This window comes from Eptesicus fuscus, chromosome 24, assembly GCF_027574615.1.
Source record: "Eptesicus fuscus isolate TK198812 chromosome 24, DD_ASM_mEF_20220401, whole genome shotgun sequence".
Classification (NCBI taxonomy): Eukaryota; Metazoa; Chordata; class Mammalia; order Chiroptera; family Vespertilionidae; genus Eptesicus; species Eptesicus fuscus.
Window position 1 is genome coordinate 7,592,530 of NC_072496.1, and position 25,272 is coordinate 7,617,801.

General features: G+C 52.1%; 1 protein-coding gene across 1 annotated transcript in view; it reads left to right on the forward strand.

The window, feature by feature from the left end:
* Nucleotides 1-4,925: 4,925 nt before the first annotated feature.
* Nucleotides 4,926-25,272, forward strand: part of DUSP10 (dual specificity phosphatase 10) — a 40,235-nt gene continuing 19,888 nt past the window's right edge. Inside the window, exons 1-2 of the mRNA XM_008149810.3 lie at nucleotides 4,926-5,092; nucleotides 7,366-8,219. Coding sequence (XP_008148032.2) covers nucleotides 7,409-8,219 — 811 coding nt within the window. The 5' untranslated portion in view covers nucleotides 4,926-5,092; nucleotides 7,366-7,408. The remainder of the gene's footprint in view (nucleotides 5,093-7,365; nucleotides 8,220-25,272) is intronic.

Below are 25,272 nucleotides of genomic sequence, written 5' to 3' on the forward strand. Positions count from 1 at the left end.
GGAGGCAGCCAATGAATGATTCTCATCATTGATGTTTCCATCTCTCTCTCTCTCTCTCTCTCTCTCTCTCTCTCTCTCTCTCTCTCTCTCTCCTCCCTCTCTCCCTTCTTCTCTCTGAAATCAATAAAAATATATTTATAAAAGCACAATATAGAATAAGAAACCAACCAGAATCCTTTCCCCAAATGAGATCTTACTTTGGAGTCTCAAGAAATATATTATATATATATATCAGGTATGCAAGGGTGGGGGTGGGAGTGATGTCTCAACGCTCTCTCGCTGCTCCCACATCAGTCACGTGCACAGCGTCCTGCTCCCTCCGGCTCATCCCTAACACAATTTGGAAACCACTGGCCTAGATAAGCTCTCCAGTGCCCTCCAGGCCTAACAACTCTGTGGCTCTGTTGCCTTTGGCACCAGAGTGACCTCAAATCAAAGGAACACTTCTAGGTTCCAGAACAGCCCTGCCAGTAAAAACATGTAAAACTGCACAAGTCATTTTCAAGTCGCCGAATAGCCACCCTCTAAAGAGTGAAAAGAAACGGGCAAAATTCATTTTTATTAACGTGTTTTACTTGTGCCAGCACATCCGGACACTGCCACATGCGACCTACATACACGTGATGGCGATACTTCACGTTTTTATTTGTCGTCAAAATCCAGCCCGTACTTGAATCGTAGAGCGCATCTCAGCTCATCTCTGCCACATGCCCCGTGTTCAGTGGTTACCTGTGGCGGGGGCTGCCACCCTGGAAAAGGCAGATACGGAACCTGAAATGCTCAGAGCCTCTTCCTCAGTTACAACCACACCCTGCCCGTGAATTTAAAGGGAAAGACCCACGCCTCCTATGTCCAAACTCATGGGCAGTGAGAGAGCAGATGGGCCCACTTTGGTTTCCATCACCCCACCGAATGCCGCGGTGGCTGGCCACCTCGTTAGGGGGCCCGGGGTCCCTTGATCAGCCCTCTCCAGGCCTGGAAAGTGTCCCAGATGTTTCACCAGGTTGGCCTCAGTGACCTCAACTGCGTGCCACCCCACTTTCCCACTCCCCGCTTCTTGCTGACTGAATATCGCCTTTATCCTGAGATGTATTTTTTCTGAGTTTTCTCTAAGCCTTTCTCGGCCTGAATTCTAGTACCTCCAGGAGTCCACCTTGACCTTGAGGGATTATTTTGAAAACCTGATTCTCACCTAGTCCCCACCTTCTGCGGTTATCCCACACATATAATCATTTGAGTGCACATAAAGGGAGTTGGTTAATGAATACGTTTGTTCAACGTTATCCCTATTATGTCTTACTAGGGGCCCGTTGCAGGAAGATTCCTGCAAGAATAGGGCTTCCAGCGGGCTTCCCTCCGGCCACCACCACCTCTCCCGCCCCCCCTCCCCCGCACTTTCCCTGCCGCCTCTGCCCCCCACCCCCACCCCACGCTTTCCCTCCCTCTTCCTTCTATGCTGTCTTCAGTCTTCACTCCTCCCTCCCTCAGCATATGCAAATTAACTGCCATCTTTGTTGGGTTAATTTGCATACTTGCTCTGATGGGCTGTGGGTGTAGCGAAGGTACGGTCAATTAGCATTTTCCTCTTTTATTAGTGTAGATAGGTCGGCCCAAGTTACCTTCATCTTCTGGGTTTAACATGGTACTTTGCGCTGAAAGAAACAATATTTTCCTTATGATGTTTGTTTGTAGGAACAAGGATATGGCTGAATATAATGGTTAGAATACTAAAACACAATGAAGATGCTTTGCTGTTTCTGTGGGACTAAAATTGAACGTTATTAAGGCTTTGCTGGTTAGTTGTATACAGTTCAGGTTCATAGTCGTTGGCTGGCTTGGTATTACAAATTTAAATCTAAGGGCAGTACTTCAGATAGCATTTTCACATTTATTTTTTTTTAAATATCAACATTTTATTTTATTTATTTATTTTAGTATATTTCATTGATTTTTTACAGAGAGGAAGAGAGAGGGATAGAGAGTTAGAAACATCGATGAGAGAGAAACATCGATCAGCTGCCTCTTGCACACCCCCTACTGGGGTTGTGCCCGCAACCAAGGTACATGCCCTTGACCGGAATCGAACCCGGGACCCTTCAGTCTGCAGACCGACGCTCTATCCACTGAGCCAAACCAGTTTTCGGCCATTTTCATATTTATTATTTAAAAAAAAATAGGAACAGAATCACCTCTTGTTGTATAAAAGAAGCTTAAAAGAGTAGCGACGGGAAAAATATCCATCTGTATAATCTGATTCTTTTCTGCCACTCTATAATTGGGATATAAACTATATACTTCGAGATGCCTGATAATAAGTACATCTTTGTATATGTTAATCACATGCTTATTTCATGTTTCAGGTTTGATAAATGATGAGACATGTTGCCATCATTTCCAATTTTTTAGCCTGGAAGGCTTAGATTCTTAGTCAACTAGTCAATTATCATCACTAGTTTGAAACTATAATAAAACAATCATCTCATTAGATGAGTTACATTTCTTTTTGAAGTTCCTTTCCCCTCTGGGCCTCACAGGAAAAGCTTTTAAGAGCTCTTCTGCAATTCTGTAGGTCCCTACTTTGTTTGGGCCCAGATACTGGGGTGTTAGCAATGAATTTATAATTTACTAGAGGCCCGGTGCACAAAATTCGTGCAAGGGGCTCGGCCCTCACAGCCCTGGCTTCCTCCAGAAGGTTGTCTGGAAGGATGTCCAGAAGGTCGTTCGGCTGTCCGGTCTAATTAGCATATTACGATTTTATTATTATAGATGGATCCTAAGTACCCTTAATTAGATGCACCCCGTTTCCTGAAACAAGGACAATGCTTTTTTACTGATTGCCTTTTATCAGCAATCTATTTCCCCACCTGAGCACTTGCACTAGAATTTTTCCCCCATTTTTTGTTTGTTTGTTTGTTTGTTTTAGTTGGGATATTCCCATTTCACAGATCAATGAATGAACGGTGAGTCTGGATGGACAGACACAACTGATGAGAGGCAGAATCAGGACTTGCATCTGGAACTCTCCAACCCCGAGTTGGTGAACACTTCCCCCCAATAATGATCCGGGGTGAGGGATGCCTTAGCTATTTAAGCTCTAAAGAGACCCAGGGTAGACAGACCCTCTGGAAGGTTCTTTTCTGATTTCTATGGGAAGTACCCAGAGCACGACTTTCCTGGCCAGGACCTGTTGATCCCCAAAGATGTGAGAACCAAATGGTGTGCATGTGTGTTGGTGTGTGCGTGGAGGGGGGACTACAGAAACCCTTTCCTGTTTGGGGTGACTGGATGCATTTACTTCCATTGGAAACACTGGCCTGAAAGCTAGACTGTGTGTATATGCATAGCCCCAGAGCTCGCCAAGGGGATTTCTCTGACTAGTGCATTGAGCTCTGAGAGCTAGCAGATCTGCTCTTAAAGCATTTACATGCATGTGTCGCTCCCGCTTAGCTGACTTGTCAGGCCTGGAGCCTGAAGTTTGTCTCCAGCACCTTCAATCGGGTAAGAGGGGAAAACCAAAGCAAACTACTCTGTCTTGCTCACAAGGGCTCACCGGCTCAGGGCATGGAACGCATCCCACTCTCCCCCCTGCCAGGCTCTCTGAGCCAGGGAAAGGGGTAAAGGAGAGGGCCCTGCATCTCCAGGGCTCTGGGATGCAGGCTCTCTGCAGTCCCTCTCTGCATCTCCACGCCAGACAACTTTCTCTCCGTTTCCCTGAGATGTTCCAGAGGCGGGGCTGGGGCCCTACTGTGGCCCCGCTCCTCCTCCCCGCGCGCCTCGGCCAGCGGCCAGCGACCCCCGGGCGGCGCAGGTCTGGTGATGTACACCGATTTCAGGTTCATTTCCGCGGCCAAGGCTACTGCAGAATCTCGGGGCGGCTGTCCTGGGCTTGCCAGGGGCCCTGCGGGGTGGCCGGGCCGGGCCGGGCCGGGGGTCGTGGCGGGCCCGGCCTAGGCGGGTGGCGCCGGTGCCACGGCTCAGGGTGCGCGCCCTGTAGCTTCCTGCCTGAGCCCAGGCCGGTGCCTCCGAGCAGCCCTCCACCCGCCCGGTGGTGTGGGGACCGGAGCCCTGGCAAGTAGGCGGAGGAGGCGGGGGCGTGACCGGGGCGCAGGCGTCCGCGAGCCAGAGGGCGCCGCGCCCCCGCCGCGCGGGGCAGCAGTTGGGAAGCCGGAGGGGCAGCGACCTCTGCGGGCGGGCGGGCGGGCGGCCGGCCGGCCGACGCTTCCCGGCGGCGCGAGGCCGAGCGGGGCGGCTCCCAGGACGCGGCCTCGGCGAGCTGGGCGGGCCTCGCTCGCTTCCAGTGGCTTCCGAACCCAGGACGCGGGCGGAGAAGCGGCGATGCCCCAGGCTGTGCGCTCTCGAGGGTCCCGGCTCGGCGGCGTCCAGAATCTGGGGCGAGGGTCTTGTCCATCACCTCGAGCCGCTCCGAGAACCCGGTTTCCCCTTTTGGGGGACAGTGATTGCGCTCGTTGTCTCGCCTTTAGAAAGTTACTCCGGCACTTGCATCACCGTCCAGCGTAAGAAGGAATCAGAGAGAGACCGCGTCGTCTGTCCCCCGCGAGGGGCCCCAGGGGATCCCGGTCAAGTCGGGCAGAGCCCGGGGGAGCCCAGCGGCGAGCCCCGCCAGTTGACACTTGGGCCCCGGAAAGGGTTAAGCGCGCCCCGCGGGCTCGGTTTACATGTAAATACAGAGCAGCTGCTCCGCGCCGCCCGGCCGGCCCTCCTGAAGTTGTTGATTGGTTGCCAATGACATCACCGCCCGCGTCCTGACACCGCGGACCCGGAGCGGCGCGAGCGGCGGCCCCTGGCGAGCGAGGCGAGGCCCCGCCCCCGGCCCCGCCCCCTCCGGCCGCCCATTGGTCGCGGGCTGCTGTGAGGTAACGGTCAGCTCTCTCCGGGTTCTTATTGGCCCCGCGCGCCGTCGGTCGGCACCCGGCCCGCCCCCCTCCCCGGAGCCGTACATTTACAGTCCTAGCTAAAGAGAAAGTAACTATGTTGTGGCTGGAGATCAATGAAGCCGAGTGAATGGGGGGCTGAGTGCGCGAGTCCACACCGAGGCGGCGCCAGATGGTGGAGGGCTGCGCTCCTTGATGAAGTAAGTGGAAGTCCCCGCGGCTGCTCCGAGAGCCCGGGAGTGCAAGGCGGTGTGCGTGTGCGTGCGTGTGAGTGCGTGTGAGTGTGTGTGTGAGTGTGAGTGTGAGTGTGAGTGTGGCGATGCTCACGAGGAGCCACGGCAGGTGAGCTGAATCGGGTTCCGGCTGTTGGCTCGCGCCGCGCTGTGCGTTTCACTCTCTGCAGTCTGTTTGGATTTTGGACGAAGAGGGGGGGAAAATGAGGTTTGTTGGGACGCTTTGCGGCAGTTTTAAATGCCCGGGGCTCGTGAATGCGCTGTGTTGCGAAGCGGGGGGGTGGGGTGGGGGGGGGGGGTGCTAGGTGCCCCAGGAGCGGGGAAAAGAGCACGTTCTCCAACCACTTGGTTTTCTACCATTCCAGCCTGTGCCTAGAGGTGGAGGGTCGGCCAGCCAGGGGCCGAGGGGGCAAGGCAAGCTCAGGGTCTCGGGGAGGTTTGTTTCCTGGGCCGGTCTGGCCGGTTTCGCGGGCCCGTGTGTAGACGCCCGACCCTCTGCTGCAGGGATGCAGATCTCGCTAGACACCCCGTGCGCGTGTGAGCCGCGCACCCCGCCTGGAGGTGGGCGCCCAGCCTGGGTCCCCGCGGACGCGCCCCGGCGGCGTCCCTCTCCGAGGGAAGTGGGCTGTGCATCCCGGGACGCTCCCCGCCAGGTAACACAAAAGCAAAGACTTGCACCGCTGGGTCCGGCTGGGAAACAGTTCTAGCTTCCGGAATAGTACTTGCTCTTCCAAAAAAAAAAAAAAAATACTACGCAAGGGAGGGAAGAAAGCCGGGAGGGAGGGAGGGCGGGAGGGAAGGGGTTGGATCCCTCGCTCCCATCCAGAGCTGGGGGAGAGGAACCTGAGTCGGCGGGGACCTGCGGATGGGGTGCCTGCGTGCCCGTGTGTGCGTGTGCGTGCGTGTGTGTGTGTGTGTGTGTGTGTGTGTATGTGCGTGTTGTGTGTGTGTGTGTGTGAGGGGGGGGGTTCTGCTTGTGACATTTGGGCTCCGTGTCAGAAAACGGTGACGGTCGTGTGTAGACGGGCGATGGATGACATTTCCCCAGACATCCCTTAAAGTTGTTTTAAACGAGTGACTCTTGCACGGGGTTTGGTCTCTTCCCCTTAGTGTGCATGGCTAATAGCGGGGCCGGGTGTAGGGCGCCCCTGTGCCTTGAAGGAGGAAGGAACTGTCCCTCCGCAGGCGTCCTCTCCAATCAGCAGGCCTACCCGGTGGGCAACACTTCCCTGCCCCCCCTTTAGCAGGGACAGGCGAGCTGGGAAAGTCATCTTTAAGGAATTCATCGCCCCGAAGAGGGGGATTTCTGTGTGGGGGTTGAAATATTAATGCACAGCGCCCGCCTCCCGCCGAGAGAAGCTCTAGGATGCACAGTCCGTGCGCCTTTAGGGAAATGAAGTCAAAGCGGTCCTTTCCCTAAAAGCGAGGAGTGGGGGCGGGGGTGGTGCGGAGGGGGGGGGGGGGCGAGGGAGCCAAGGGGGATGGATCTGCCCGGGCTGGGGCTTCCAGACCCGGCTCCTGGGCTGGAGGCTTCCTCTTAGGACACCGGTTTGTAATGAAGGGGGAAATGCAGGCTGATGAAGAGGCTAAGAGGAAGCACCGGGGCTTAACAGGATTGTGTGTGCTTTGCAAAGGGCTCAGTGGAATGGCAGGCAAGACTAGCTCCCAGCTAAAGGGACTCACTGAGGGGGATACTTGCGTTCTGAGGTGCAGAAAGTTGACATCGGCCCCGATGTACATGTAGCCGCTGTATATTTCTGTGAGCCGTGCCCATGCGCGGGGCCATTCTCCGCCTTTGCAGCGGGCAGGGAATGACATGGAAGTATGCCCGGGTGGGCAAGGGAGTCTTCCTCAGATAGTTGCGCTGCCCAGGAGGCGAGGCCCAGGACAGGGACCTCTTCAGAGCCTTCCTCTCGGTCTCCCGAGTTTCGTCTCTTCGTGCTTTTGCCTTTTCTGAGGGTGAGCATCGATGCAGGTCCGAGAGAGGTGATTGATCAGCGTGTGCCTAGGCGATACATTTAGCCTCAGACTCAGGGACCAAAGCGATGGGCGTGCTCAGGTCGGCATCCTATTGGACCCTGTGCCCACGAGTCTCCCAGGTTCGGGAGCGGCGTGAGAAAAGGGATTCGGGACCACGCTGCTCAGAGGCACGCAGCGGCCTCTCCCAGGGATTGGATGCGCCTGCCTTTTGTGTCACGTGACTTGATTCTTTCTTTCCCCCCCCCTCCCCTTCTTTACAGACTGTCTTGAGTTCTTCTTGAATTGCCAGTTTTCAGCCTCCTCATGCCTCCGTCTCCTTTAGACGACAGGGTAGTAGTGGCACTGTCCAGGCCCGTCCGGCCTCAGGATCTCAACCTGTGTCTAGACGCTAGCTACCTTGGCTCTGCCGCGCCGGGCAGCCACAGCCACCCTCCTGTCATCGCCACCACCGTCGTGTCCCTCAAGGCTGCGAACCTGACGTATATGCCCTCATCCAGCGGCTCTGCCCGCTCCCTGAATTGTGGATGCAGCAGTGCCAGCTGCTGCACTGTGGCAGCCTACGACAAGGACACCCAGGCCCCCGCCCAAGCCATCGCCGCCGGCTCCGCCGCCCCCGCCATCGGCACCTCCAGCGCCTGCCCTGCCACCCAGATGGTCAACAACAATGAGAGCGCAGGCTCTCTGAGTCCGGCAGGTGGGGTGGGCAGCCCGGCGGCGGGGACCCCCAAGCAGCTGGCCAGCATCAAAATCATCTACCCCAACGACCTGGCGAAGAAGATGACCAAATGCAGCAAGAGTCACCTGGCGAGCCAGGGCCCGGTCATCATCGACTGCAGGCCCTTCATGGAGTACAACAAGAGCCACATCCAGGGAGCTGTCCACATTAACTGTGCCGACAAGATCAGCCGGCGGAGGCTCCAGCAGGGCAAGATCACTGTGCTAGACTTGATCTCCTGTAGGGAAGGCAAGGACTCGTTCAAGAGGATCTTTTCCAAAGAAATCATAGTTTATGATGAGAATACCAATGAGCCGAGCCGGGTGATGCCTTCCCAGCCACTCCACATAGTCCTCGAGTCCCTGAAGAGAGAAGGCAAAGAGCCTCTGGTGTTGAAAGGTAACGAATGCTCCCTTCCCCGGCGCACCCCTGATTAGCCTTGGGGTCACTCGGGGTTTTCCCTTAGAGGTACCAGCACTCTCCCGACCCTGCCTGCCCGCAAAGACCAGAATAGAAGTCCTTCTTGTCTGCCCTCCTGTGCCCTTTCTTAATTATTTTGGGGTGGTGAGAGGAATCCAGCAGCATTGGACTGGAAGCCAGAAGATTTGGGTTCTGGTCTTGCTTCCCCTTCTGATTTGCATCGTGCAAGTCATTTCACCTCTCTGAGACTTTCCCGCCCCCCCCTTGCCCCAAAGGGGCTTTTATAACGCCAGAGGGTGGCTCAAGTCACGCCTGGTCTGGTAGCTCTGGTCCAATCAATCACTCGCTGGAAAGTTATTATCTCTCACACTTAACCCAGGTTGGTGGAACTGAGATGGTGACCTGCAAGGAAACTCACAGGTACCCGTTCTTTCTGTGGGAAATTCTTCCTCCTTTCTCACCTCTCCCGTCAGCTTGGATTTTAGGTGGTTTGTAGAGTGACATAGAGAGGGGGCAGAGATCCTTATTACTGGGCCCCACAGGATACGTTCATCAAAAACATCTGTTCCTCTGCCGTAGCTCTAAGGGACAGAGTCATTCTTAGGAGGTACGCCCCACCCCACTGCTCCCTCTGGCTGCACCTCACAGTCGTCGGCATCATGGCTTCTCCCAAGACGGGGCGGTGGTCACTTGCCTCACTGCATTCAATGCAGAATAGCTCGGAGGTCACGGTGGCTGAGCCCTGGCAGGAGGAATTCACTACCCACTATTCTCTGAGCTCCTTCCACCCCGTGTTGCCTAACCTAGTGGGACCGCTCTCGTCCTTTGTCCATCTTGCCTCTTGGCCCCAAGATACCATCCTTTGGGGGCACTGCACCTCATGCTTCCTCTTCAGTGTCTTCTGTCCGGTGGTGGTGATTCTGAGAGATCATCATCTTCTTTCTTCTCTCATGTCTGAGCCAAGGTGCACAGTCTGGGCCATATCGCCAGCCAGCCTCCGGAACTGTGTTCACCGAAGGGTCCCTCTGAACATCTTACATATTTAAATTGCAACAGGCCATTGAGGTGAGCAAGTTAGTCGTCGTGTCTTTGTGAAGGCAGCTCGGCCCTTCTCCTTCCGGTCTTCCCAGCGAGGCAGTCTGCCTTTGGCTAAGTCCCATTCTTGGAAATATTACGGTTCTGAATTCCTCTGATATAACCCGCCTGCCCGCCCTCCAAGGCCCCCTCCCTGGACTCAACTACCACAAAGTCACAACGACCCTTAGAGCTGGTGGGCTCTGATGGGAAGGCTGCCATCGTGGAGGTTGTATCTAGAGAGTTCTGGCAGCAACCACTCATTTCTGTTGTTGTCGCTCTTGGGTTTTCTTGGGTTCACAGGGGTGTTCAGATTTCCTCTGTGTGGTATGGCTTGATATTCTTGTTTGGTTGGCTTTGAGTGATTCCCAGTAAGTTGACCAGCTAGCGTTTTCTTACCATGATCTTGGCTTGGCTTATCTTTTTTGGATGAGAAAATACAACCTACCCATTTCCCATTGGTGATAGTTTGTCTTGGGGAGCAGACAGAGTGGGTAGTCGATGGTCTTAATGGTCATCTCTCTGCTCATGCAGAGTGGAGGTTGAGAAAAAGCAGGCCTTGTGTGTCTGCAGACTCTGAGGATGGGCATCAAACAGTATACACTAAGCTGACCCCGGACTTGAACATGAGGTTGGCTAGAGGAGTTGTAGATCCTACCTTCTTTTTCGGCCGTGGGAATTATTGTGTCTGGGGGTGGCTTGTCAATCACTGAGAAATGAGTCTCCTGGGTGCTACCGATGAAAGTGGGGTTCCTCCCCCGCTCCCGTGGGTGCAGCTGAGACTCCAGCAGCCCGGGTTGTTCCTCAGTGTCAGGGAGTGAGAGTGCCCCACTGGGCGGGGCCGGACCTGCTGCTGACCTCACCACTGGGCGCCCGGGGTGGCCGCCGCGAGGGCTGTCATTTTCGGGTTGGTGACACACGGCGGCGGCGGACCTGGAAGGCGCGCTGGTGGTAGAGGTGGGAATATCTGGAGCTTTGGGGGGCTTTTTCTTCGATTATCTGGGAATTTGCTTGAAAAAACCTGTAGTTCAGGAGCAGAAGGGTCTATAATCTACTCTATTTATTATTATCGTCATTATCATTTTGGTCTCTCTGTGGGAAACGGCCTAAAATTTGGACCAAGGTGGGAAAGAAGGGAGAGCAATACCAGGATGCCCTCGCTACCCTTTCATCTGGGCAAACCAAAGGTTAATGCCAGCGCACCGTGGAGTGAGGAATGGGGTGGGCATCCCTCAGAGGGCATGGCCAGCACCTTCTCCCAGGCTCCTGTGTGGGTCCAGCAGACCATTCTGGCCTGGCCTCCCCGCTGAGGTTTCTCTTACTAACCCCAGCCCTGGGTGACGTGAGATGCTATTTTAGCAAGCGTGGTAGTGGTAGTGGTAGTGGTACCATTTTGGAATGAGTGAGTTTTGCAGGGACGCTCTGGTGATGGGTAGAGAGACTCTTCTAGGGTAGACATTGCTAAGGCCTCCTTAATGTATTTTCAGAGGTTTCAGTCCGGTCTCGGGTAATTTATGGCCGGCCCACCTGCTGCCCTGGTGTGTGTTTGTAAACACTGGTTGCTACCCTCCCTGTCCAAGTGTCATGTCCCCTGTTTCAGTGCCACGTTCTCCATGTTTGGTGCTGCCTGTCAAGGGGAGCGGCCGCCCGGGGCCCGTTTTAGTAATGCTGTGTCAGGCCGGGAAGGAGGTGATCAGCGCCGGAGCCCCTGAGATTAAGTTCCTGCTCTCACTTACAATCCCCTCCCCTGAATCCACGGTTTAGTCTCAGCTTCCGAAGCAAACACGGCTTCAGACCCGCGCTTCTGCCCAGCCCAGAGAAATGAAGAGATAGGGAGGGATTTGCAACATCTTGGGACGAGTTATCATTTGTTTTTACCCAAACGTGATGTTGAATGGGGTTTCTAACCACACGGAATCCGAAGGCTAGACAATCCTTGGGCCTCCCAGGGTGAGAGCTGCCATCATTGCTGTGATGTTGGTCAGGCGCCCAAGGTTGGGTTCAGGGAAATAATTTGTCATTTACCTAAAGAGGCGTCACCACCTCCTCCTTAAAAACAGTCTACGCCTTTAAAATTTTTACTACAAGAAATTTCAAATATAGAGAAAAGTAGGAAAGAGTGGAGGGAGCACCCACATGCCTGACACCAGATTTTAAACTATTAGTACTATCTTCCCTACTATTTGCCTTCTCTTCCTTTTTTATTTATTTTTTTTGATTGAAAACATTTATAGAACAGACAATATTTTAATGTATGTAAACATGCTTTATGTTTCAACCTAATGTTTTAAAATTAAGAAGGCTGGGGTATTTTATAGTAGAGTATGGACAACATTTTTACTCAATAGTGTCATGTGACCGTTTTGGAGAATTTTTCCAAACTCATAACTTCTGCTGTGACTGCCAGGCGGTCAGGGCTATGGAGAAACAGCCCTCCTTCTGGGGGGAGGGCTCCAGGTGGTAACTGGGGGGTCCAGAGCTCCCCGCTCAGCTCAGCTACGTCAGGGTCCATGCCTGCACTTGCTCTGCGCTGTCACAGAACAAAGACTGACTCAGAGGCATTTATTGGGGAGCAGGGGGAGGAGAGGGAGTTACTTCAGGAGACTGTTCCCTAGAGAAGATTTAGATAACGTAGGGGGTTAGACTCTCATACCGTAAAACGTTCCTCCCTAACTCCTAATGAGCAACATCGATTGCACGTTGGTCCACAGTCAAAAGGATTCCGAAGTAAACCTGTGGGTGACAGTGAGTGTGATGGCAAGATCCTGAGTGGCTGTGCTCAGAAATCAGAAATGCTGGGAGCATCGTCTTTCTCTCTCTGCTCTGTTTTGTGGGGGGTACACGATTTCCTCTTGTCTCTTGGGGATGTTACGAGGACATTTCTAGATTCACAAACGCAGTGTTGTCATTCGGAACCTCCGTTTAACACCCGGACGTGGCTAACTGAACCCTGTAGCAAAGGGGGGGGGAAATTCAGGCCGGACCTGGGATCTGGTCTGTCTGAGTTCTGGTCTTGATCTCCTCCCCTCGCCCCGCCTTTGCCCCCCGCTTCGCGCCCCCTTCCCCTTCCCTTTCCCCCTCCCCCCCAGCTCCCGCCCTTGCTGGGCCCAGTAGCTGTCTCATAGTGTTAGTTAGGAATACAAGGAACTAAAGTGTGCAGAGTGTTTTAAGTAGTTCCTCATGGTAACGACTCAAACATGCCGCTTAATGTCATTACCGTTGGTTGAACAGGAATGATGGTGCCAGTAAAAAAGGCAGTTTTGGCTCCTTTTCCAAAGGAGCACAGCTAACAAGCCAGGTACAGCAGCCTGTGTGTGTGTGTGTGTGTGTGTGTGGCTGTCGGCTAAAAATAACTTGGTGACTGGTCCCTAATTTAAGTAGCATACAGTTGGAGTGCCAAGTAATTACAAAAACATGTTGGGTCAAGAGGCCAGAGTAATTCGGGCCTATCCTAGAATCATTGGTTTGGAGGGGGATTTGTAAAAATGGGATGAGACATCTGTCCACGTAATGCCCCGTCACTCAGTAGCGAAAGCAGAAAAACTGTTAAGCTTTGCTTTTCCCGGCCCCTCCTCAGGCTGGTTTATTTTTGGAGTCGGGATTGTAGTCTGACTATAAAAGGGGAGGTGGGAGGAGGGGCAGCGCTCTCCCCGTGGAAACTTCTGGAAGCTTGGACATGGGAAGGAGATCGCGTGTGAAGTCATGGACAGGCCGGCTCCTCTCTGCGAGCGCGTCCTGAACCTGTTCCCTGAACTGGTCCGCAGTTGCCCGTGTCCTCTCCGAGCTCTTGGACATACTACGCTCCTTCTTAATTAAAATGTCAGTGAAAAGAGAGGTGAGCTCTCTCCCCGCCTCTCCCTCCCTCTCCCCATCTCCCCCTTCGCTGCCTCACTCCGGCTGCTCCTCAGTTCAGCTCCCTTACACCTGGCTCCACTTCCAGGCTTTTCCACCCTGGACTAGAGGTGTCCTCAGGCAACTCAGGTTGCCCCTCAGATCCCCAGTTTTGTTCCATTGTAAAATGGGGATCATTTCAACATCCCAGGACAAACTGAGATGACGTAGATGAAGTGCCTGGCACGTAGCTCTCCATAGCTCAGGCCCCTGGGCCCTGCTCCCAGCCCCCCATTTTCCAAACCTCTTACAGGACAGGAAGGGTGTGGCTTGGGGGCGGGTGTGGCCATTGTTCTCAGTGCAGCACTGTGGGAGCAAGTTAAGTATGAACCACGTGGCCGCACCAGTTCCCATCAGGCCTCCCGTGGCCGTGGCCGCTAATGATGGTAGATTCGCAAAAGCAGGGTCGGGAGCAGAAGAACCTTCGGCCACAGTCTGTGGCTCACACGCCCCCAGGAGCTGGGCGGGAGCTTTCCACCAGGAGCCCCTGCTTCCAAAGGCCCACGGTCATGAGCAGTTAACAGTCCCCCATCCCAGGGTTGCTGGGCCACGGTTTGGGCCTAAATATGCTCTGGTCTGCAGAGCACGGGCAATTTATCTCAAGAGGGCAGATAAGGATACACTACCCACGGAGGGTAGGCGTTCTAATCCCACGGGAGGTCATCTTTTCAAACTCAAGAAGCCCAGTTTGGGGAACCAGAAGGAAGCTCAGAGGCCCCCTAGCCCCGTGGTCGGCAAACCGCGGCTCGCGAGCCACATGCGGCTCTTTGGCCCCTTGAGTGTGGCTCTTCCACAAAATACCACGGCCTGGGAGAATCTATGTTGAAGAAGTGGCGTTAGAAGAAGTTTAAGTTTAAAAAATGTGGCTCTCCAAAGAAATTTCAGTCGTTGTGCTGTTGATGTTTGGCTCTGTGGACTAATGAGTTTGCCCACCACTGCCCTAGCCCAATAGTTTTCACAGCTGGCTGCTCATTGGGATCAACTGGGACGACTTAAACCTTCGATGCTCAGTCGCCACCTCCAGAGATTCTGATTAAATTGGTCTGGGGTCCACACCTGTGCATCAGGCGTGTCAACCCTTTGCACTCGCTTGCTTTTTTCTCGATTCCTTTATTCTAATGCTAACCGTGTCGAGTCACATTCGACATCCAAGTGCAAAAGGTTATTAAAGCTCCCAGGTGATTCTGAGCCCAGCACAGTCAGAGCCATTGGTCTCGTCCCTTCTTCTCGTTATGCTGCTACAGACATGGGGCCTAGGGAAGTTTATCCCTTGTTCAAGGTCACATGCATCATTAATTTTAGAGTCTTGGTCCTGAGTGCTAACATAGGTCTTGCCAAGTCGATAGATTGAAGTGTGTGTGTGTATTATTATCTATGGATAACAGCATCTAATGGGCAGCATGCAAATATAAAAGAAGGCACTATATTTAGTCAGTCATTTTTTAAATATGTTTTTATTGAGTTTTAGAGAGAGAAGAAGGGAAAGGGGAGAGAGAGATAGAAACATCAATGATGAGAAACATTGGCCAGCTGCCTCCTGCACGCCCCCCTGCTGGGGATCAAGCCTGCAACCCAGGCGCGTGTCCTGACTGGGAATTGAACCAGTGACCTCTTGGTTCATGGGTCAATGCTCAACCACCGAGCCACACTGGCCGGGCTATTTAGTCAACTATGTGAGCATTGATCTTTTTTGTTGAATTTCCAGATTTCATTCCAGAACTAGAAGGACCCAAGTCTAAGATCTCTCGAAGCCAGCAACTCATGATCCTGCTTTTGACCTGGGTTCTAGAAAAATGGGGCCGATAGCAATGTTGATTTAATCCCATCTTCTAGGGAATGTCATGCTTGTACCGAGTGTCTCAGGTTTCTAGAGACTTTTTGGTGGGTTGGTTCCCATATAGGTAGGGCCTTGTGGGTAAAAGAGATCCATTCATTTGTTCATCAAATAGTATTAAAGCCTTTTCGGGATGGGGAAGCTGCCATCGTAACCCTTATCATCTAAATCAGGGGTCCTCAAACTTTTTAAACAGGGGGCCAGTTCACTGTCCCTCAGACCGTTGGAGGGCCGGACTATAGTTTAAAAAAAAAACTATGAACAAATTCCTATGCACACTGCACATATCTTATTTTGAAGTAAAAAAACAAAACGGCAAAAACACCTGCGTGTGGCCCGCGGGCCGTAGTGTGAGGACGCCTGGTCTAAATGCTAGACTGAGAGCCATATACAAACCAGACCGGTATTCCACAGCCTCCCTCCTTGATGATCAATACCTGCTTGTGTTCTTCATCGTCTTCAGCCGCACGGCCTTGTTTAGGGGCCGGTTCATCTTGAGATGCCATTCTCCTGGGACCGTGGTCGGCAAACCGCGGCTCGCGAGCCACATGCGGCTCTTTGGTCCCCTGGAGTGTGGCTCTTCCACAAAATACCACGGCCTGGGCGAGTCTATGTTGAAGAAGTGGCGTTAGAAGAAGTTTAAGTTTAAGAAATGTGGCTCTCCAAAGAAATTTCAGTCGTTGCACTGTTGATATTCGGCTCTGTGGACTCATGAGTTTGCCGACCACTGACCTGGGAGGTGCATGTGTGTGTGGGTGGCATTTGGCTTTTGTCTTCCTCTTTCCCCTGGCAAGAGAGAGTCCAGCCTTTTCTAAGCACATCTTCGCAGGCCAGCAGAATTTCTTTCATGGCCTTGATCCGAAAAGAAATGTTTCTTAAAAGAATGTGTTGGTTTTTAAGAGACAAGGAAATAGATGTTCTCTCTCCCGCCGCAGCTCAGGGCTGAGAGGGCCCCTCCGTGCGTTGGAGGGGACCTTGGTCAGTTGGGCCTCCCTCGTGCTGGCCACGTTGCTGGTAGGAGCGGGGCCTGTGTGTGTTTTCCTGCGTGCCGCCTCCGGAAAGGGGGCGCGCTAAGCAAACAGGCACTGGACACGCTATTTCACAAACAAGGCTGGCCCGCTTAGGAAAGAAAGTTTGCAAGTTCGATTAGAAATCGCCGTCGGGGCCAGGGCCGGGATGGAGACACCGGCCTGCCGTTCCCAAGCTGCGTGTTCCCTAAACCTGTCCTCTTGGGCGTTTTTGAATGGGCTGTGTCTCCGTATACATATATGCTCCAGCCGTGTACAACCTCATCCCTTCAGAAAGATGTGAGGGCAGAGGAGAGGGGGAGGACAAGCCACGGCCTGAACTTGGTGGTAGAACATTAAAAACGGACGTTATGGGCAAGTCGATGTAGTGGCCTTTCTAACTGTGGATCTGACTCTTGAGCTGTTGCATCCATAAGCCAAGAGGAAGGTCTTAGCATCCTTCCCCCCCCCAACCCCCCCCCCCCAGCTTATGTCTGTATCGTCTATTATTACTTAAAAGTTGGGGAACACTCACACACACACACACACACACGCACACACACGCACACACACACACACACACACGTATATTCATCTCACTCCCTCCCCCCAGCAAGACCCATATTTTATGGAACTTCAAGGCAACAACTGAACGTGAGCGTGTCTCTGCGTTTGGATGAGGAAATGAGCATGTGTCTGGCCCATTCGTAGAAGATAAAGGCTGTTGCCCGATGCTGAGGGTCTGGCTGGGTGGACGATCACCCCCAGGAAGCGAAGCGTTTGCAGACTCATCCAGTTATCTGTGGCGCCCGGAGTGTGTTATTTGTGGTGAAGGCCTACTGGTCATTTGTTGGCCCTCAAAGACTCACATTTCGTGGAAAACAAAACAAAGCCAAACTCTTCCCTTGTCTTCCCACAGAGCCGGGGCCCCCGGCAGGCTATCTGTTGCCCATCTCTCCCTGAAGTGAGCAGCAGATGGACCGGTCCCATTGGGGGGGTGCTGTCGGCCTGACCTCCCCTCGAGGAGCGTACCCCTCTCAGTGTATAACGTCAGCTCCCAGCTAAGTGTCCCCAGGTGTGGAGGCAGTCAGCACTTTGGGCCGGAGCCTCCCTGTCTAGTTCGTTATTACGTTCGTGTTTATCCGGTGGAAGAAAGGATCCCACGTTGTTTGACTCCTAGCCCCAGAGTCTACTACTGCTGTGATGCTGGCGAGTGAGAAGGAAAAATAAATTGGGAGCGGAGGGCGGGCGGGCAGGGGAGCAGAGAGAACAGGACAGTGGAGGGCAGAGGGGTACGCTCGGGGTCTCAGGGACAGCGTCTTCCTGCTCCTGGCCTTGAGTCCCAGCTTCCGGTGTTCAAGACTGCGCGTTATTGTCATTCGTTATCACCGCGCCTGCTTCTCTCTTAAAACAATGAGACTAGACACAGCCCTGTAAGAGGACCTTCTCTGGAGCGATCAGGGACATTTCGTGGGTCTGGTATTTCTAGTCTTATTAAAATAGCACATTTTGATGATAAGACTTTGTAAGGATGGTCTTACGATTCTCATGCAGTGATATTTTAATCTGGCCGCAGAATACTACTTAATCACATATAACTGCTCTGGGTCTGACTTACCTATCATTCTTGATATTAGGAAATTATTTTCCAGGTAGATTCGGGGGGGAGGGGGGAGAAACATGAATAGCTATTGAATGTTATGGACGAGGCACGGGGCTGTCACATATGTGTCTTACTCAGTTCTCAGCTCAGCATGTTAAGCCAGGTTTCAGCTCCCCAGTCCCACAGATGAGGATCTGAGCATCAGAGTCAGTATCTTCCCCTGCTACCCACCAGGGAATGGAGATGAGAACTGAAACCCAGTCCTTCAGATCTCAAAGCCCAAGTTCTTTCCAGGCCGGCCCCATGCCTCTTCCCAAGTGAGTTACAGGTCTGATTCTTCTCAGTGATTTCAGAGAGGAAGGGAGAGGGGGAGAGAGAGAGAAACATCCATGATGAGAGACCATCATGGAAGGGCTGCCTCCTGTACACCCCACACTGGAGATCGAGCCCACAACCCGGGCATGTGCCCTGACCGGGAATTGAACCGTGATCACCTGGCTCAAGGGTCGACGCTCAACCACTGAGCTACACCAGCCAGGCACAGATCTCATTCTTTTTTATTTTTTTAGATAAAAAATTTTTTCTCTTTTTAAAAAAAAATATATATATATTTTATTGATTTTTTACAGAGAGGGAGATAGAGAGCTAGAAACATTGATGAGAGAGAAACATCAACCAGCTGCCTCCTGCACACCCCCTACTGGGGATGTGCCCACAACCAAGGTACATGCCCTTGACCTGAATCGAACCTGGGACCCTTCAGTCCGCAGACTGACGCTCTATCCACTGAGCCAAACCAGTTTCGGCTTTTTTCTCTTTTTGATGAAGGTATTACATATGTGTCCTTAGCCCCCCCATTTCCCCCCACTCCCCCACTCATGCCCTCACCCCCCTGGAGTCTGTGTCCATAGGTTAGGCTTATATGCATGCACACAAGTCCTGTGGTTGACCTCTCCCCCTTACCTCCACCCTCCCCTGCCTTCCCTCTGAGGTTTGACGGTCTGATCGATGCTTCTCTGTCTCCGGGTCTGTTTTTGTTCATCAGTTTATGTTGCTCATCAGATCTCATTCTTAATGCTTTCCCTCCTCCCTCAAGTGTGTGAAGGAAGAACCTCTAGTTAGGTTATCTTACCCTTGGGGAAAGGCAGTTCTCTGAGATAGTGAACGGGAGATCTTTTCAAACTCTTTACTCATTATTGTTGTTCTCTCCTGCGTCTCTCTCCTTCCTGATCTTTCTCCTTCCCTTCTACAGTCTAAGCCACGTGCAGCTCAGGTCATCTGGGAGTGTGGTGGGTCAGACCCTGGCCCAGGCACAGGCAACGCCCTCGAAAGAGAGCAGGATGGACCTGGGGATCCTGGGGGGAGCCTGGGTTCAAGCAGACTGTTCAGCGTGCGTCTCATCTGTCCCATTTTATAGACGTGGAAACTGATGCCTCGCCCGAGGGCGTAGAAGAAGCTGGTAGCACAGCTGGCGTAGGAGCCGTGTTTCCCAACTCTCAGTCCAGTCGTTTTTCTAAAACTCCCAGTGGGAGTACAGTCCTTCGGTTCCCGTCCAAGTTGTTACTGAACAAGCCATCCCTGTGGGGCCACGTGTTGGCCTGGTCACTCCGTGTTTTTTTTTTCCTTTTCCCTTTGCGAGGAGCTTATGAAGCGAGGGACTTCTCAGCGAAGCCGCTGCTGCTCGGCGTTTGCACGCAGCCTTCCCGTTAAGAATTTCAACCACAGGACTTGTGTGCATGCACATGAGCCTAACCAGTGGTCACGGACAACAGGGGGGTGGGGGCATGCGTGGGGAGGGGTTTGGGATGGCAATGGGGGGATGAGGACACATATGTGATACCTTAATCAGTAAAGAAATTAAAAAAAAAAGAATTTCCCTCTTTTCTAGCAGAGGGAGTACAGGACGGAGGTGAGCGGCACAGGTCCCCGAGCCAGACTGCCCAGTCGGAATTCTGACTCTGCCACTCTGGAGGCAGGAACTTGAGCAGATGAAACTTGCTGGGCCTCAGTTTTCTTATCCATGAAATGGGAGAGTAGTGGCGCTTTTCTCGTGGGATCGATTGCGGATTAAATTAGATAATCAGTGTACAAGTGCTGTGAACAATGCTTAGACCTTCAACAGCTGACCTTTACGAAAAATTTACCATAATTATAATATCAAATACCTACCATAGTAATGTACCGGTATCTACTATAGCCAAGAGATGGATGGGCGATGAATTGACATTGCCACTGGGGCAATATGGGTAGGAACTCTTTGATCCTTGGTGGGTTGTTTTGTTTAAAGGTTTGGAAAAACCCGGTGTTTCTCGAGGGGTGACTAGATCACTGCATCCGTACTTTTTCTGAATCAGGGCCATCCTGGGAAATTATGTACTGTTTCTACGTAAGGAAATCTTATCGAATGACGTCTTAGCAAAGACTCAATCGTCTACCCGTTGTTGGAATATTAAGAAAGTTTTAGAAAGAAAGAAAAACAAAAAAACCCAGATGCTCTACAAATCCCCCTGCCTGCCTTTAGTTTCATTTTTACACGTCCTCTTCATTCTTTACCCATATATGTGCATCGTCTGCAGATTTCTCATCTAGAAACTGAAACCCATTTTCACTCTTCATTGCCTGTGCTTTGGCTTCCTGTATTGTCATGTTTGAGTGTTACACCATGCCTACTTTTATGGCGGCGTCCCATTTTACTCCACTACATTGCCTGTGAATGAGGCTAAGATGACTTCTAAATTTTTGAGAGTGTAGGAGAAGCCTCTTAGAAGGAGTACCCTTGCTTAGAATCTACCGCCGCCCCCTACCCCCCCGCCAGCCCCTAATTTTCTTTACTGTTTATTCCTGCCTTTCCCTTCAGAACACAAGAGCCGACTGCCTATTGACGTGACTGGTTTTAAGAGAAGCCTTGATCCTTGATCACAGGTCGTTGCTCATGGACTCCCAGAGGAGCGTGTTGTCAGTCTGGGCTTCTCCTTTGCCGGGCGGAGTGGGGAGTGTGGAGGCCCCGCTCCGCACGTTAAAAGCAGAAGCTGCTGTGAGAGCGAGTGGTGCGCGGGGCCACCACCACCTCGTGTCGAAAATATGAGTCACTCCTGTTGACACTGTCGAGAAGACGCTTTGAAAGGGACATCACAGCAGAAGGAAGTGGCCTGGGAGGTGCTGTGTCATTTGTGTGTGCCTCCCACCCTCCCTGCTTTTCTGAGCCCTGGGTTTTAGGGTGATGCTGACATGGGAGTGCTGAAGCAAACACAGTCAGAAGTGTCTCAGGATGGAAAGACAATTCCCATTAGTTCCTTTTGCTAAATTGAGGTAAAATGCCCTTTAAATAGGTGCTAATTCTCCACCAGATAATTAGCTTGTCTTCCTTGATAAAGTGGACGAATTGGGTTGAATTCATTATAATTAATCTTACATATTATGTAAAAATGCATTCGTCTGCCCTTATTAGGTGAACCTCCTATTCTTTTAAAAAAAATCTTTATTGTTGAAAGTATTTCATAGGTTCTCCTCCCCCGCCCCATTAACCTCTTCAAGCCTGCTCCTGCTCCCCCCTCCCCGCCCTCACCACCCCATTGTCTGTGTCCACTGGTTATGACATATATGTACACTGAGTGGCCAGATTATTATGATCTCTGAACGCATAATAATCTGGCCACTCAGTGTATATATAATAATAATCCTATATAATAAAAGGCTAATATACAAATTGTCCCCTTGACCAGGAGTTCGACTAGCAGGCAGGCCGGCCAACCGCCCATGTCCCCTCCCCCTGGCCAGGCTGGCCGGACCCCACCCATGCACGAATTCATGCACCGGGCCTCTAACACACACACACACACACACACACACACACACACACACACACACACACTGAGTGGCCAGATTATTATGCGTTCAGAGATCATAATAATCTGGCCACTCAGTGTGTATGTATGTATGTGTGTGTGTGTGTGTGTGTGTGTGTGTGTGTGTATATATACAAGTTCATTTGTTCATCTCTTCTCACCCAACCTCCCCTGTCTTCCCTCTGAGGGTGGGCCTCTTCTTTCCTACCTTGAGGGGGACGAGGCAGCCCACCCCACTCCACTGAGAACGAATGACTTGAATGAATGACAGCGTGATGGGCCGCTCTTGCTTACACAAGTTGGGAGAAGCTGAGCATGGCCTTGCCCATAAAGGAGACAGAGCTTTCCTGTTAGTGTCTGCATCACTTGAGGGAACTCTGAGAATGCTTGGAGGACTGAGACTCAGACGCCGCAAAGCTGCCTAGATAATTACCTTGAAATCAATCTCCTGCTTGTGACTGGACGTTTTTCTGGATTTACAAGGCAAAGCTTTTCCCAGGGAGTGGAGAGGAGAGTCATTGGCTCCGTGTACTTAGCTGGTGGCTGGGCAGTCTGGATGGTGGCCCCAGAGGGCCAGTGAGGGGGATGCTCAGGGACTCAGTGAGCCAAGCTCCTTCCCACACGTTTTCTTCCTCCCCACGCCCCAGCCATTCAGAGCCCCCCGGGCTTCCCCATCTGGCTGCACGGTGCTTTAAGGAAAGACACTGCCAGCTCTTGTGCATGGTCCCTTGATTTTGCTAGTATTAAGGTGTGTATCAGGAAGATGTGGAGGGATGGGAGTAAGAGAGCCCGCTCTGGGTAATCCCTCAGAGGGCCTCTGCTCCCAGGTGAAGTGTCTTTTCCTGAGAGGAGAGGGGCTGTTGATGTTGGATGGGAGTTGCCCGCCATTTGGTAGCTTACTGCCCCTTAGATTGTTGTGGGCCTTGGTCACTGCTTCTACATGCACACACACACACACACACACACACACACACACACACACACATCTTAGTTCACACTTGTAACATGGGAATGAAATTGGCCCTGGGTATTAACTCATTTAATGGGGATAACAACCGTTGTTATCTCCATCCTCACTGTCCAGTATGGTAGCCGTGAGTCCCACATGGCTGCTGAGCACTGGGAATAGCTCTTCCACACCGGATGTGCTACAAGTGCACAATGCACACTGGGTCTCAAAGGCTTTGATAAAAAAAATAGTAGTACAATATTTCACTAATAATCCAGCCTGCAACTCTTGGGGTCCCCTCCCCTAGACAGCACCACATGAGTGGTGGCGACGTACATATGCACCGGCACCTCTTGGCTTCCAGATTCTTAAATATGGATGTTGAGATTGAATTCCTTAGAGGAAGCTGATGGAGGGTGATCATGTGATTAAGGAGTGTTCTGTGGTGTGTGCTTTAAATAGTGGTCTAGGATCTTAGCTTTGAAGTGTGTGCCCTGTCACGTCTCGTCGACACTGTGTTCAAATCCACTGTTGTCTCCTCTTGAGGGTCTTCCGTTTGGATTTTTAAAACCACGACCCATGTGTTTGCATTTTATTTTTGGTTTTTTTGCTCCCTCCCTGCTTCGAGCAGACAGTTGCCTTGCCTGTGGTCGTGCCAACCCTGACCCTTCTGCTCATGCTCAGTCCCGGGCCTTGTCCGGCAAAGGTCTCTCAGGTCAGCAGCTCCTAGAAAGTGGACTTCACAAGAGTACCTGGGTGCCACCCCGGAAGGCATTTCTAAGAAAAGACAAACTTGATCTTCGGGGTACTTGCAAGGGAAGATGTGTTTACCAATGAACTTCAGGAACGAAACAAAGAAGGTCCCGGAGTTGTAAAAGAGGCCTCCTGAGATGCCCACGATGACTTGATTTCTTTTTTCTTTTTTTAATATATATTTTATTGATTTTTTACAGAGAGGAAGGGAGAGGGATAGAGAGTTAGAAACATCGATGAGAGAGAAACATCGACCAGCTGCCTCCCGCACACCTCCTACTGGGGATGTGCCCGCAACCAAGGTACATGCCCTTGACCGGAATCGAACCTGGGACTCTTGAATCTGCAGGCCGATGCTCCATCCACTGAGCCAAACCGGTTAGGGCCATGATGACTTGATTTCTGTCTGACCAGGGCCAGCGCTAGGCACGTGCACACTTGTGCCAGGCTGCTCCGCGGTGTTACGGGGGAGGACAGTTGTCCTTCGGCAGCTCTGCCTGCCACCCTAGGATTCTTGTAACCGGAGAAGTGTCAGTCCCAGTTCCTAAGAGGGACGGAACAGGTTCATGAGAACCAACTAAAGGGGCACCGAAAATCCACTCTTCTCTCCCCATGCTGTGCCCCTGAGCACCTCGCCTTCCGGCCGACCAGAGGCTCTGAGGCTCCTTGTCTGTCTCTCCCCTGCCCCATGATGTCACCCCTGTGACAGAGCTAGGGCTGTGACAGCCTTCACTAGATGAGGGCACTCCTGTGGTTGAAGAAAATGCTCTCAGGATATGATCATGTTCTAAAATGGCCTTAAGGCTCGTTTGCCCAACAGTGCATGGCTCATGAGAGGGGCAGGAGAAACCTGGATTCCTGATGTTAGAGCCAGGGCTGTGTCCCTTGACCAGGAGGCAGAAGAGATGGCCTCCAGGGTGGGGAAGATGCTCTGCATCACCCACCTGTTACCATCTCTGTGTCTAAGTGGGTGGGCCGCTGGCTTGGACAGGGCCCCACGTGATCTTGTGGTGTCCTGTACATTCGGTACGGTGACCCCAGCGCATATTTAGGGCTTCATACAAGTGTTGGGCTGAACTGGGGGTCCCTCCTGCTGTTCCCTGACATCGCTCAGGCTGAATGCTCCCACTCAAACCTCTTTTACTCTCTCGTGGCTGCTTTCCATCCATGTCCGCCATCCATCACATACACACAGTGTCCGAGGGGAGACATGGACACGGCAGGAAGGGTTGAAGGCCACCAGGTGTGAGTTGCCATGGACCCACGCCCTCCCCGGGCATGGCGGTCCTACAGGGTGCCTCTTCTTCATGAGGCTTGTCAGCCCTCCTTCCCACCCCGGTGGGTGACAGGCGTTGGCCCTACACCTGCCTTGCCTGCGTCACAGCTGATGGCATCCTTTCTGGATGATCTTCAGTGTTTCCTTTCGCTAAGTTTTCCCTGATGTTTCTTCACCCCTCCTTCTTTTTCTCACTGGATTTATCTTCAAGAAATAGATACCTTTTTGTTTTTTAATCTCCCGAATCCCTAGCATTATGCCAAACAGCACACAGTAGGTGCTTTACAACTAACGGGCCTTTGTCGTTTCATTTAATCTAGAAATATTTAATGAGCAGCTGCTATACAAATCATGTACATAGGTTCTGGAATAACGTCGTCTTGTTCAACATCGTTTCGTTGTAACATTGGATGAGATGCCATAGGAACAGAATTCTTGTTCATATCCGTTAGCCTCTGGTGAAATTGGTTTTGTGACATGTTGTTTTGCTTAAAGTCACCGAACCTATCAACGGTGTTCAGTGAGGACTCACTGTATTGCTCTGGGTGCTAACCAGTGAATACTTTCTATTTCTATTAATAACTACCAGTGTTAGCTCATTAAGTTCACACAATAGCTCTATTGTTGCCTGTTTGTACTATGATTAGCCCCATTTTGCAAATGAGGAAACTAGGGTATAAAAAGGCTAAGCAACTTGCCAAGATCGTACTGCTGTGGTGTGGAGGCGGCCTGAACCCCACTGCAGGGAATTACACTCCATTTCCTCTAGGACCGGGCTGGGGAACGCCCGGCCCGCGGGC